Genomic DNA, 14,336 nt, shown 5'->3' with positions numbered 1-14,336 from the left:
GATTTAGTTCATTTTTGGAACGGTGAACTTAGTTAAAAATTTTGAAGTATGAACTATGAACTGAACTAGTTCATTTTAAAATTTGCGAACTGAACTTTGAACTAGTTCATGTAGCCTAGAAAAAAAACTCTCTGAAGCACCAAACCCCATTGAATCAATATGCTGAAAATTGATTTGAAGTGTTTGGCAGCATTTGACGGCCAGAATTCAGTATCACATTATTTAAGAATGAAATTCAGAATATAAGTGAGCTTACTGCTGTTTTGTTCAAGAAAGTCAACGGACAACTCAGCTTTTAAATATTTGTGGCAGACTGGAGAGCATATCCTCATTTGAGGTTATTTCTGGCGTGTTGATACAAAGCATCAACACATTTTTGATGTAGTACTTCTGCTCTGAAAGGTCAACAGGCCGACTATGTATTGTGTTTCTAGCATAACAATACCATCTGAAAATGACTGGTCTTGGACTCATGAAGATGAATGATTTGCCAAAATCAGCCAAAGTAACCTGGTCTGATTTCATGTTGTGACTCTGGCCAAAAGCTGGAGTGAGAGCCACTAACTGGAGCCTCTTGTCAGAATTGGGCTACCAGAACACAGCCAAATGTGCCGACACTGAGCCGCAGTTGTACCGATTCATCTGGCTACCTGGGTAACTTCCAGTCATGTTCATCAATGATGGTGATACACCTTTCTGTCTTATTTTGTCCAAATATTTTTTAAGTTAAAAGATGTTTCTGTTTATCTGTCTGTCTGTAATTTGCTGCGTGTGTCTGTCTGTCTACCCCCTATCACAGCACCATGGTGGGTACATGGTGAACCAGTGATGCTGGATGAGGCATGGTGGTCAGCTGTGGTGGGTGAGGAGGAGGTGAGTGAGTTGCGTGAGCAGCGTGCAGCACCACGCTTCCCACCGCAGCGCTGGCGTCTCCTGTGGGCCGGTGCCTGGCACTCTTCTGGTGCGCCCTCAGGCCGGCCAGCTGCGAGTACGCCGACTGGCAGACGTGGCACTTGTACGGGCGTTCACCGGTGTGCAGCCGGACATGGTTTCTCAGCGTGGATGACTGGCTGAACCGGCGGTTGCAGAAGCGGCAGACAAACGGTTTGTCCAGCGTGTGGATACGCATGTGGGAGCGCAGGTTGCTGCGGGAGTTGAAGCCGCGGTGGCAGATGACGCAACGCATGCGGCCCAGACTGGAGGAAGAGGAGGAGGAGGAGGAGGAAGAGGAGGAAGAAGAGGAGGAGGAGGAGGAGCCTTCACAGGTGTGGAACTCATCTGAGGAGGAGGAGGAGAAATGATTCGGACTGATGCCGCACTAAAACTGCATTTTGATGTATCGAGGCCTGATATTAATGCTGATTAAACAGCCTTGCTAGAAAATGTAATGGTTTATTCTATCAGCTGAATGTATGGAAGCAAAATGCAGCTATATGTGTCAATCTGTCCCTCTCAGGTCTGTTTAGTTTATTTGCTTCAGTTACAAATTTGTGGATAAATTCACAGATCAATAACCAATCATCTTTACCGGTTTTGGTCTTCTTGCTCTGTTCTTCCTCTCCTCCAGGAATTCCTGGGATTCCCAGGAAGGTGTTGTGGGAGTTTCCGTACCAGACCAGCAGCTCCTGATCCGGAGGGATTGTCTGAGGAGAAATACATGGAGGTTAATCATTCACTGGAGGAGGACATTTTCGGACATTTCCTGTCTTTTAACCAAAATTACAAATACATATGAATAATTAATGTATGAATCACCAAGCACTCCGTTAGAACACCTGAAATGGAAACTTATTACGTGTAGTTCTGATCTGGCAGTTAAAATCACAGGAGGAACACTGGATTTAGTCTTAACTCTTTCGGCCAGCAGAGGGCGACACACACCTGAACCTTAATGCGTCTGCTCGGCTGCTAAAGAAGATGACTCAGTTTACTCAAAAAACCTCTGCATCTTTTTCACCTTCATGTTTTGTTTGCATCTTTATGGGTCTTGAATTTCATGGTTTTACTTGAATTGTGTCTTTGATTCTTAAATTACTGGAATTGATTTTAATTCTGCTTAATTGAATGTCTTTTGTCGTCTAAAGGCTGGATTTCATGTTTAATTCATATAATGTATAAAGCACATTTCGGAAACTGCTCTAGAAATAAATTACATTATATTATATAAAATGAAATAGGAACAGGATTTTTATCTATCTGCAGGCACTGGCATTAGGCTATAAATACCTTAAAATACCTGCAGCATCCTGTAACCTGGTTCTCCTCGTAACTTTTAACTGTTGAGACCATAGGGTCTTTGGTTCGAGGTTCTTATGGCGTTTCAGATAGACATCATTAATAAGATTTTATTTTTATATTTAGATATTTATTCTGTTTAGGGAGAGAGTGAAGTCAGCTGTTGTTGGACACCAGTGGTGGAATGTAGCCAAGTACATTTACTCAAGTAGCCTATACTTAAGTAGAAATTTTAGGTAATTGTAGGCTAATTATTTTGCTTTTACTACACCACATCTGACTGACAGCTTTAGTAACTTTTCAGATGACAGTTGTTTTTTTATCCCCTCCCTGTCCAGTGAAAAACTATGTATCTACAGATGTGTTGATGTTGAATGTTTGTTATAACTGAAGGATGACGTGTTCCTTTATGTTAAATGCTAAATCATCTAAATAAAGTCTTTAAAAAGCCTCTTGGATCAGCTGGAAAATGCATCGTCACAAAGCTTAAAACAGGGCTGTTTGTCTGACACCATGAAAAGTTGACTTTTTAGAGATACGTGGTTCTCACAGGACAGCGACGATACAAACTTATGATCTCATAGAAGATGATGCATTGCTGTAGATTAAACTACCCAACAGCATATAAAGGTGTTAAAATCAGCTCAAACTTAAACATCTACAGCAGTAAAATGCAACATACACATTAATGCAGCAGATATATTAATCCAGAAACATCAGATATAATGTGAACCACTTGACAGAGAACATTTTACTTTTTTGATGATCAATCGGGACTTTTACTTGTAGTGGAGTATTATTACAGTGTGGTATTAGTACTTTTACTGAAGTAAAGGCTGTACCTCTTCCACCACTGTTATATTATATGATATTATGGTGTTTTAAGCCCCCAACGGAAGGCAGTGTGGTAATGGTTATGTTTAGGGTTAAGTTAAGGGTTAGCTGCCTGGAAGGCGACGTTGCGGCTTAAAACACCATCGAGCTGATATTATAGGCCTGCCGACGGTGATGCGTTCACTGACCTCCACAGCCTTGTAGAAGATGCTGCTGCCGATCTGAACCACCTCCAGGTTCTGCTCCTGCTCGTTCCTCGCACACTTAATGTAAGTCATCCAGCTCCTCTGGTCCTCCTGACTCGCATCGATGAAATACCTGACCGTCCCGTCTTCGTTAAACACCTGAGAGGGAGGAGAAAACATATCCTTATTATATCCAGTTATATATTTAACTGTTTTCTGGTTGTTTTATTATCCAATAGTTCAATAATTTGTCCATCACCTAGACACTGTGCCCATGAGTAAGATACAGATTGTTGGCTAGTTACCTACAGTAGCTAGTTATTATAGGCCTAGCTAGTTAAACGTACTATAATGTAATTTTCTGCCACTAGGGGTCTCTTAAAATCAACTATGGATGTAAACATGGACTTTTGACGACGTTGTGAGGTCGCGTGGGATCATGGGTGTTGTTGTCTTCATTGTTAACCACCATTGCAAACTAAAATGTATCTGTTCACGGACATGTTAATGTATTACATTTTTATTCACGTTACATTTGGTAATATGTATTCATGTCATGTCATTATAATGATATAGCCGCAGTGTATCCCACATAATTACTTAGATTCTATTTGTGGTGGTAGCTGACCGGTTAGCAAGCATGTGGCTGTGGCTGTGTCCCCCTGGGTTGTTGTCGTTGTCTGCTCTCATCCCGACCAAAGTCACTTAGCAGCAGGGAATGAGGCAGACGGACCGGGGGTTCGTTATTATGGAATCCACGCAACTTCCACGCAAGACCCGCCCTTCAATACCATTCACACACTACTATTGGCCAGGCGTCCATGTTTATGCAAGGTAATGTAACCCATTTTGTTCAGGTCCTATCCCCTGACCAATCGGCTATCCTAACCTTAACCACTCAAGGTCAATGCCTAACCCCAACCAATCGAGCTTCTTCGTAGGGCGGGACTTGTCTAGAAGTTACCTGGGGTCCATTATAACGCACCTGGGGTGCCCTAGCTGGCTAATTTAGCATTATATTAATCGACTACCCAATCAGCTAAAGTTATGTGGCAAAATGTATTGTGGGGGTAGCCCAGTGCTGTTAACCATGGTTTAAACAATCATACAACAAATAAATTTATGAATGTGCTGGAACCTTAAAATGTTACCGTAGGCCTACGCTTTAGCCACCAGGCATTAGCATGAGCCACTTTTCAACGTAGCATCGCAATAAGCTGGATCGATATTGAAATATATCAAATGAAGTCTCTACTGTATTACTGGATTGCAAAGTGGCATGCAATTGATGACAAAATGCTGTATTACTACTGAGTATAATTGTGACGTTGTATGATTTACAGTTCTCTGACCAGCTGGTGTTTATTGTCTTCTGATGGAAGTTAGAGCAACTAGAGGGGTCAAAGGTTATATGAAGCCATTAAAAGGCGACCAAACAACATGCTCTGGGTCATTAATTAAAATGATAGATTTCTCTGGGTTTGAACATTGTTGGAAACTTTTGGGATAATGTAAGTACACAACTACAGACATTTATGCAGAAATATTACATAATATCTTTAATCAGTCAGTCAGTTATTTAATTAGCTAGCACTTAGCAATCCGTTAGTTAGGTAGTCTAGTGGTTAGTTAGCAAGCTAACAGACAGCAAGTAAGTTGGTCAGCTAATTAGCAAGCTAGCTGGCTAGCAGTCAGTCAGTTAGGTACAGGTTAGCTACAGGAGCTAATTACAGATTTACAATCACTTAGCCAGCCATAGCTATCTGACTGAATAGCAATCAGGTAGCTAGGATGTGTAAAAAGTTAGTCAGTTTATAAGTTAACTAGCTTTCAGTTAGCGAGATGGTTGGTTAGAAGGTTAGAAAGCAAGCTAGCTAGCTAACAATGAGTCATATAGTCATATAGTCAATATTTAAGTCAATATACATGTAAATGTTGGTAAATGTAAATATTAATGTTGAGTTACAGCAAACTTTGTTTACCTCCCACATGAGGTTGTTGTTCTTGTACAGGTCGATGTGTTCAGGTGAGATGAGGCGTCCGGTGAAAGGTCCCATCTCTGTTCCAGCTTTAATCCATGTTTTAGAGAAAATACCCAAACCTTCTCCTGAAATACAGCAGAGACACACTGCTGTTATACTGCAGGAATATAGGCTATATATACTGTATATAACCTACACGCCAACATTTACAGTGTAAAAACCAAACACCCAAACAGGAGCTATACATTAATACAACACACACCTCTGACATTACAGAAATAAGTTACTTTATAGCTGTAGTGAAGTCAGTTTCTTCAGGTTTCTTTCATATTTTAAAAGTTGTATCTCCTTCAGTTCATTTTTATCTCTGACTGACACTGAAGGGAAATGCTTTGTAGGCTGGACCCAGACCAGTTATCACTCTAAAATCTTATTTCTTTATTATTCATATTTAGTGGATCAATGCATATTTTAGCTGGAGCTAAATGTTTGCAGCACCCATAGCTAGATGAAGACGAGCTTTTATAACAAGACACTCCTCAACAGGTGTTCATGAGGAGACAAAGCGTTGGACGTACAGAGTGACAGGTGAGATGATGTGAGGCATGAAGGTAAAAAGCCAGAGAAAGCAGATTAAAATCTTAAAAAGAGTTATTCATATGAACAAGTAGCCTAATTAAGTAGCCTACGCTACATTTGGTTTTAATTTCCATGCTAAATAACAAGAAAGACCAAGACAGATTACGCGTTAGCTCATTTAACATTCAAACAGAAATAGAAGATTTAGAAGTTTACCTGGGACTGAACTCTGAGCGATGATCACCTCACTGGGTAAAACCAGACTGGACAACTTCTGGACCTCTGAACACAAACAAAATTAAAATAACATTTATTGATTTGCACGCCTTATTTGACATTATTTTCTTCTCTTAAAAAACTAAAATTTGATGAGTGAAATCAGAAGAATAGAAGTGACAATAAAAAAAAAATGATTTGTTGAACTCCATATGGGCTACATTTTTGCAGATTTAACAGTGAGTCGGGTGAGCTGGAGCCTCGTTCTGTGTGTTTTATTGGAAAAAGACATGATGTTCGCAATGTTGCAAAGATGAAGTTTCCCACAAGCAGTGACAGCAGCATGAAACTGAGCCTTGGCAAAGGGAAAAAAGAGGTTAAATGCTCTTTTTTTCTCCTTCAATAGTCGCATTATGTCTACACAACTCCCCCCGGCTGCCCACTGAGCCGCCGGGGGGAGGGGGGAAGAAATCTTAATTCATGACGGCTTTTAGATGGACAGACTTTATGTATACTAGAGAGGAAAAAGAAGAAGAGGAGAAGAAGAAGAAGAGTCTGAGATCCCGACCAGGGTAAGTAAAATGGAAAAATACAATAAATAAAATGATAGGCTATAGGAGATCAAAATAAAAATACAAAGAGGAACATAGAAATGTCACAACCTGTTTCACGCTCAGGGCGGAGCGTGAAACAGGTTGGGACATAAAGGAGAAAAGAGATTTAAATGGAGATAAAAGTAGAAGATTATCCGAATTTAAAACTAGAAAAGAAGAAAAGAAAAAACTCATAAATGCCACGAGGAGAAAGTTCAGCGGATTCAGTTCACACGACGTAGAAAAAAGGATTTAAATTCCGGCAGAGGGAAATAATAAACCAGAAATAATCATTTACGAATGAAACGGGAGGATCATGAGTCCGGGTTCAAGCTCTTACGGCGTCTTTGAAATTGTCCCTAACGAAGTTGACTGAAAACGGAAACGAATTTCACAATAAAATGTAATTAAAATAAAAAAGAAACATGAATAAAAGACCAACAAAAAAAAAGGCCGCGAGTGAAGCTTCGTTTTGTTCAAAGATTTGAGCTTTAAAAGCGCAGACTCATCATCATTTAGAAAGGATTTCTTAACGTTAGCGACACGTTCGGACATTTCCATTAACGATCAACAGGTGGCCGCTAAATTAATTGATAAACCTAATTAGGTAATTATTGGGGTTTTAATGATTTTATAGAGATTGGCCGGTGGCTCGCAGATAAAGACATTAAATCTGACCCGTCACACCCAGAGTTCACCGCGTTCAAACGGTTTGATCGGTTATTGATAAGGTTCATAATGTAGCCTATAGACTAAATATTTAATTTAGGCTTTATATATATATGAATCATATAAATCAAAATTATATTTGCAGGTCAACTCTCAACTTATTTGACACATTTGTCAGACTTTAAACTTTTACAATATTGATTATTGTAATGCAGAAACACATCAGCATTTTAATGTTTTCCAAGGTCAATGTGATCATTTTATCTTTATAGGGCTTTGGTTCGGTATGCTATATTTTAAGATATAGCCTAACAATGCTTCATATTTTGTAAGATGATAGAGGCTATTTGCTTGGGAGAAAAACCTTAATCCGCAAAATAAGCAGAAACTAGCCTATATTGCCTATTTGTAAAAAAAAAAAAAAATGAGGTAAACTAAAATAGCTAGCCTATATTTCCCTCTGAAATAAAGAAAGTGGCAAAAATAAAAGTTCTTTGTTAATTCTATCATCAGTCTGACATAATGATATAGGCCTACATTAAGATAAAAAATAAATTTTGATACGATAAAATCGTAGGCTAGCCTATATGACTTCATGGAAGTGATGAACTGTTTTGGAGGTACATTTAAGCGTCAGTCTCCTGAAACTGGAGGGATTAAAACGTGACTTTATCATTAAAGGATATTTAAGGTGTGACGGTTAATTGAACTGGTTAATTTAAGTGCCGTTACTGACCTCCGGAGAAGGACTGCGCGAGCACCTCAGCGGTGAAGGCGGTCTTGGGGCTCGCGCTCGGGGTGGTGCGGTCCTCGTGCTGCAGGTGATGCTGGTGCGGGAGGTGGTGGTGGTGCTGCTCGCCCAGCACGTGCCTCCAGCGGCCGTACAGGAAGCTGTGCAGGATGTCCGAGGTGATGATGTCCGCCAGGGAGAGCGGCTGGTGCGGCTTGAAGCCCGACTTCAGGCCCAGCGAGGAGCCGGGCAACACGGAGCCCATGGCCGGACGGGAAGGAGCCGGGGGCGGGCAGAAGCTGCAGCAAGAGCCGGTGTCAGGGGACCGGAGGGGGAAAAAAAAGCCCTTCAGGTGAACAAAACTTAAAAAGAAAAAATCCAAACAAGTGTCAGAGTCTTGCTGGAATTAAAGCTGCACTTGCTGTTTTTTTCTTTCTATTTCAATACAATGTGTTAATGTGTAATGTGTTAAAGTGTTAATACAAGTTAGGAGTGCTGCTGGTCACGAAGTGAGTGGGTCTATATACACCCTGTCTGTCTGTTGGTCTGTCTGTAATGGGCTGTAATCAGCTCCTCCAACATTTCTATAAAGAGAGGAGGGAGGAGAGTGTGTGTGTGTGTGTGTGTGTGTGTGTGTGTGTGTGTGTGTGTGTGTGTGTGTGTGTGTGTGTGTGTGTGTCCTCCACACGCTGTTGGCTCCGTTTACAGCTCCGGCTCGTGATACCCTAGAGACTCTCAATTAGGACTTAATGAGAAAACAACAACAGAACAGAGCAGAGCAGCAGTTAGAGACCTGTTCTGCTCAAGGTTTTCTGACTATACTCTGCTTTAAAGGGTCTGCTCACTGAATCTCCTCTCCTCCATCTGATGCGAGATTTCTGTCTCCACATCAACACAGTGGAGGTGAATGGATGTTTGTGCTGCTCACAGTGTTGAAAGATTATATTTAAAATATTCAACAGAAACATCTTTTACTCTGAACAACCTGCAGAATACATCAAAAGTGCTTGTAGAGAAGTATCTGAGAAATCAAGTGTAAAGTCAAGGCAGAAAATATATAGACTAGATATAGGCTATTTGTTGTGATGTGGAAGAAAAAGGCAAACACATTCTCTTTAATGAATAATTCTCACTTTCCTTTTTGGGTAGAATATTTGTGAACATACTAGGCTGTATGTTTGCATGTATAAACTAAGCTTTTTAACTGACAGTGTGATTGAAACAAAAATGTCTGTCTGCTAATTTATCAGTAGAGTAACCTACATGTATGTATATATATATTTCTTTTTTTCTTTTTTTTTGGCCGAAAGTATAAAGAGCCCACATAGCTCCAACACCTCTGGGATGAACTACTGGATTTTGTTGATTTTTCTACTGTACAACACTTAAAAGTAAAAAAAAAAAAAGTTAAAAGTCAAATCTTCAGCAGTGGAATGTGAGCAAAGGAGAAGGAGAGACGGAGGAGGAGGAGGAGGAGGAGGAGGAGGAGGAGGTGTGCAGCAGTGTGAGTGACAGAGCAGGAAAACAGATTAGAGGACAGATTACCAAGACAACAGCTGCTTTCTTCATCCCTCCATTCACCCTCCTCCTCCTCCCCCTCCTGTCGTCTCAGGATTATTATTCTCTCTTTCACTCTGATCTGTATTTATGAGCTTTTAAACATTTATTGTCGACACTCGTAAGCGCGCGACACACACACACACACACACACACACACACACACGCACACACACACACACACACACACACACACACACACACACACACACACACACACACACACACACACACACACACACACACACACACACACACCCCTTTATTGTCATCAGTCTGTGGGTTGAAACATCAGAATAATTTTAAAAGAACTGAACCTGATGAAGAATAAACAAAGATATAAAAGTAACACTATTAGCCTATACTCGAAGAAATTTGAGTTAGGCAAAAACATTTTTAAAAATGTTTAACGATTCTGAAACAGGTGAAATCTTCACAGCAGCTCTGCTAAAAATTTACAAAAGATGAAAGTGAATCTGCGACATGGCTCATGTTCATTTTAGTTTATGTTATAGTTTGGCTGAAACTGAAGCAGATCCTTCTGACTGAAATGATTCAACCTGTTGATGTTTCTGCACTGATGTGAAATATTCATCAGACGGAAAAATGTCAACCTGCAGAGACATTTAACCACCTGTAATCTGCAGATCCAGTTCGATTTGCTGCTATAAATATAATATAGAACATGTATTAATCTGAATGTGTTTCAGTCTTAGTTTTTTTTAATATAATGTAATAGTTTTCTTTCCTTCTTATGAATATGGTTTTATTTTTAATTTGAAATATGGAAGTATTCAGCATATATAAAATCTTATTTATATATTATTTCATATAATATATTATATGAAATATTATTAAATTTTTTTCGCAGCTACAGTTTTTCTACCCGCCGCTCAGAAACACTTCGCCGGCTTCCAGCGCACCTCTGTCGGCTTCAGGAGCTGCCAGGCGGCTCGGCGAGTCCTTCAGCCGGCTCTCCTCTCACCACCAGCGGCTTCACCGCCGGCTCTCCCCCGCAGGGCTCCCCGCAGCTCCGTGCGTAACGGATCCGTGCCAAACACGGAGGCTGCGCGCTTTTGTCCCGAGAGACAGAAGAGAAGAAAAGAGAGAAAATCCGGGAATAATGGCAGATTTGCAAATGTTTTTTCAATTGATTTGACTCAATGAACGCTGGATTTTCTTTTTTTTTTCTGTCTCTTTCTTTCTTTCTTTCTTTTGGAGGAGAGTTTGGCTGCAGCCGCCACGCACGCGGGCCGAGCGGGAGTTTATTAATGGAGACCCGCGTCTTTATTAAAGGAGGACACGCTTTAATGAGCTTTTTACAACAAAAAAGCCCTCAGTGAGTGTGTCCCGGTGTCCTCTCCGCCTTTATACTCGCTCTATACAGCCAATAAGAAACCACTTTAGTCCCGAAAAGACGACGGGAAGTCAGGAGGCGGAGGGAGCGGCAGGTGACTGGCACGCGTAAAGACAAGAGGACAACAGGAGAGGAGAGGAGAGGAGAGGAGAGGAGAGGAGAGGAGAGGAGAGGAGAGGAGAGGAGAGGAAAAGAAAAGAAAAGAAAAGAAAAGAGAAGAGAGGAGAGGAGAGGAGAAGAGAGGAGAGGAGAGGAGAGGAGAGGAGAGGAGAGGAGAGGAGAGGAAAGGAGAGGTAGAGTTTAGGATGGAGAGGAGGTGAATGGAGAAGAAAGAGAAGAGAGGAGGAGGTGGTGGGAATGAGCCCAAATGGCGCACTAATATTGTTCCGCTAACGTGATTAGGCGCCGTACTGCGGCCTCATTAGTATTCATGCTAATAATCCTCCTTTAAAAAGCTTTTTAATAATCATCAGCAGGCGGAGAGAGAGAAGCTGTCAGCTGCTCGGGACTCAAAATCAAACGCTCCCTCTTCTTGTTCACCGTTTCTTTTTTCTTCTGCAGCTTGTCGCCGTATTTCCCCCGCTCTGTTGAATCATCTGCATGTCGAGGGGTTGCTCATAAGAATAATATGTTACACAGAATGGACATTCTTTTAGTTTTTGTTCAAATTCAGAGAAATTAAAATGGACATATGATGTCCTAAAAGTGCAGGACATCCTTTATTTTATAGATTGTAGAAAATATATGAATGTAATTTTAACTTTATTGATTAAAAAAACCCATATACTAACAAACAACATAATACAAATGAATCTCTAGGATTCATTGTGAAAGAAAATATGTTTGGGATTCTGTAGGCTTGTAGATTTTTTTTTATTTTGAGATGTTGGGATGTTCTCTCTGTAGAACCAGATGAGCTGCTGTTTATCTCATACTGCGACCTGTTAAAGCAGTCAGTCAGACAGATCAGCACTAATGGACGTCACTAATTGACGAGGAGTCTAATTGGCAGGCTGACTAAACGTCTACAGATAGACCAGAACAGATAGTCATGCAGAGATATCATGTTGTCAGACAGATGCTGCTGCCATTAGGGTTTTAGAGACGTGGCACTCTCACCCACTGCTGGGAGCTACATGGTCTGAACACACTGGTCTGTACTGTGGCTGGTGATTAGAGGCTGGTATACTGGTTATATTGGTTCAACGGGTAGTGCTAGTGTATGATATGGCTCAAATGTTCTATCACAGTATAAATGTATTCTAAAATGAATATGCGTTGTGATTGACTACATTTAGCTAAACAACTGTTTATAGATGAAATAACCAGATTTGAGTGTCTACACAATATACATATATATATATATATATTTTTCCCCCTTTGTTTTTTGCTGTCTAATCATTCTTTATCTTTCTTTCTTTGTTAATTTGTATATGTATATTTGTTAATCTCTAAGACTTCTGTACTCGTCCATTCCCGGTGGAAATTTACTATGTGAATGAATGAACGAATGAGGTCGAGGGGGGTATGAAGGGTGGGCGGGGGTCAATGTGAGAGTATGGAGGTAGAGGGAGAAAGGAGGAGAGAGAAAATGGAGGAATGAATGAATGAAGCATGAGAAAGAGAAGCGTTAGTGAGAATGTAGGAGGAGTGGACCTGAACGAGGGAAAGGGATTTAAGTTATTGTACATTTGTGATTTAACGGCGCCTTGCTTAAAAAAATAAACAAAACATTACAACAACAACAACAACAATAACAACATATTTGAGTGTCTGTGTTTGAATAATGTAGTTAATCAAAGACCTGACAAATTCATATGACCATAAACCAGTGTGTTTATTGACTCACATGTTCAAACACTCAGTGAGACTAAAGGCAGAGAAATTTCAAATAGTCAGTGGTTAATAAATAATCAGATGGTGACTGGTGGTTGGTGGCCATATACATTACCTTCTAGCCAACTCGACCTCCTGAAAATTAAGTTAATTTGCATCTAATCTGCATGTTTTGTTTTGACAGGTAATGTTGCTTTAACGTGGTTTTAATCGCTGGATCTGCAAACTGTTCACTGTCAACACATTTCATTTGTTTTCATGCAGTTTCGTGTCCTGGCGACCAGCTCCTGATAACGGTTTTCTCCAGACAACTCGAGAACCTCTTGTTTATGGTTCAGGAAAGACGGTGGTCTTGGTTAAATATCGAAGCACAAGACAGGAGACAAGTTTCAGTAGCATAAAGATAACAGCAGTATCTGTACCTCTGTCATGTCCTGTGTGGTGCATATACGTTTTTAAAACTTATTTAACGAATAATATTTATGCTATAGGTCTACACAGTAAATAGCTTTTTGTTTTTACATGATAATGAAAGGGGTTCATCCTCTGGGGAGCAGGAACATCTACAGCAAGTTTCCCAAAAATCAGTGCAGTACTTTTGAAGTTTTTTTAACTTAAAATTTGTGAATTTCATCACGTTTGAATCTAAATAATAAAGTTGAGTGTGAGTTGTGGATCCCTGCGCTGTCCGTATGTGTGCTGACGTCTACAGAATAAAACACAGTATCTTGTTGTACCTGGAGTCCGCTGACACACTCGTCTCTGACGTCCAGTCAGACGGAGTCGTCCCCCAGCTCGGACGTCCCCTCTCCGTACAGGATGTAGTAGACCAGCAGTCAAGTGAGGGACGATGGAGGTGGTCACCTCGAAGCTCAGAGCTGTTTGTGATCGGCGCTGAAAGACGAACGTCTGACTGTCGAAATCCACGAGTCCACCACCTGATCCCATCTGACCTTAAGTACAAAAAACCTAAACATATAAAGAGTTCATCCTCTGATGTGCAGGGACGTGATCTGGACACCTAATGAAAATCTACTGACCCAATGGTTCAATACCAGGGATCATCCTCTGAGGAGCGGGACAGACTGACTGGGGGAGGAAAAATACACGGCAAAAGTATGTGGACACCTCTTCAGATTTCTGGCTTTTAGTTCCAATGAAGTAAAATGTTAATGCAGCATACAATTATATTTTAAACAATGCTTATGTTTGTCTCTTTTGTCTCCTCCTCTGTTTTTTTTCAGTGTAGAAAGTAATTTGTTCTTTCTATAGAAAGGGGTGGATGGGTATATGTGCTTTTATATGGGAGTATTTCACAGATTTATCATCACACAACTCTGTCAGAACACTTTTGTGTCGATTTTTCAAAGCAACATTGGATTGGATCACCATTGCAGTTGCAAACAATTTAAGATTAGCAAATCAGGATAATCAGTGCTCTAAATAGGACTACATATCACAATGTAAGCTGGGCCTACTATGTGAAGAGACAGAACCCCCCCCCTTTGAACAACTCATATTTTAAGATTTAATCCAATCCAACTGCCGAAATCTGATCAGATT

The 14,336-nt window shown here is 40.5% G+C and overlaps 1 protein-coding gene across 1 annotated transcript; it reads right to left on the bottom strand.

Moving 5' to 3' along the window:
• Positions 1-681: 681 nt before the first annotated feature.
• prdm12b (PR domain containing 12b) lies at positions 682-8,508 on the bottom strand. The gene is made up of 6 exons (XM_039802199.1): positions 8,030-8,508; positions 6,032-6,097; positions 5,237-5,361; positions 3,258-3,413; positions 1,529-1,643; positions 682-1,278 (listed from the first exon to the last, which is right to left on the bottom strand). The coding sequence occupies exons 1-6, from the start codon at positions 8,286-8,288 to the stop codon at positions 794-796; spliced, it is 1,206 nt and encodes a 401-aa protein (XP_039658133.1). The 5' UTR covers positions 8,289-8,508; the 3' UTR covers positions 682-793.
• Between the last annotated feature and the right edge of the window lie 5,828 nt (positions 8,509-14,336).

Source organism: Perca fluviatilis, chromosome 6, assembly GCF_010015445.1.
Source record: "Perca fluviatilis chromosome 6, GENO_Pfluv_1.0, whole genome shotgun sequence".
In the NCBI taxonomy this organism is placed as follows: domain Eukaryota; kingdom Metazoa; phylum Chordata; class Actinopteri; order Perciformes; family Percidae; genus Perca; species Perca fluviatilis.
Note: the sequence above shows the minus strand (reverse complement) of the source record. Positions and strands in the feature narration are given on the sequence as shown.

What these genes read in the sequence shown, in the direction of transcription:
- prdm12b (XM_039802199.1), bottom strand. Translation starts at nt 8,288, where the DNA reads ATGGGCTCCGTGTTGCCCGGCTCCTCGCTGGGCCTGAAGTCGGGCTTC. An exon ending in CGCGCAGTCCTTCTCCGGAG is followed by an intron (nt 6,098 to 8,029) that starts GTCAGTAACGGC and finishes GTTTGTGTTCAG; the next exon opens with AGGTCCAGAAGTTGTCCAGT. An exon ending in CGCTCAGAGTTCAGTCCCAG is followed by an intron (nt 5,362 to 6,031) that starts GTAAACTTCTAA and finishes GCTGTATTTCAG; the next exon opens with GAGAAGGTTTGGGTATTTTC.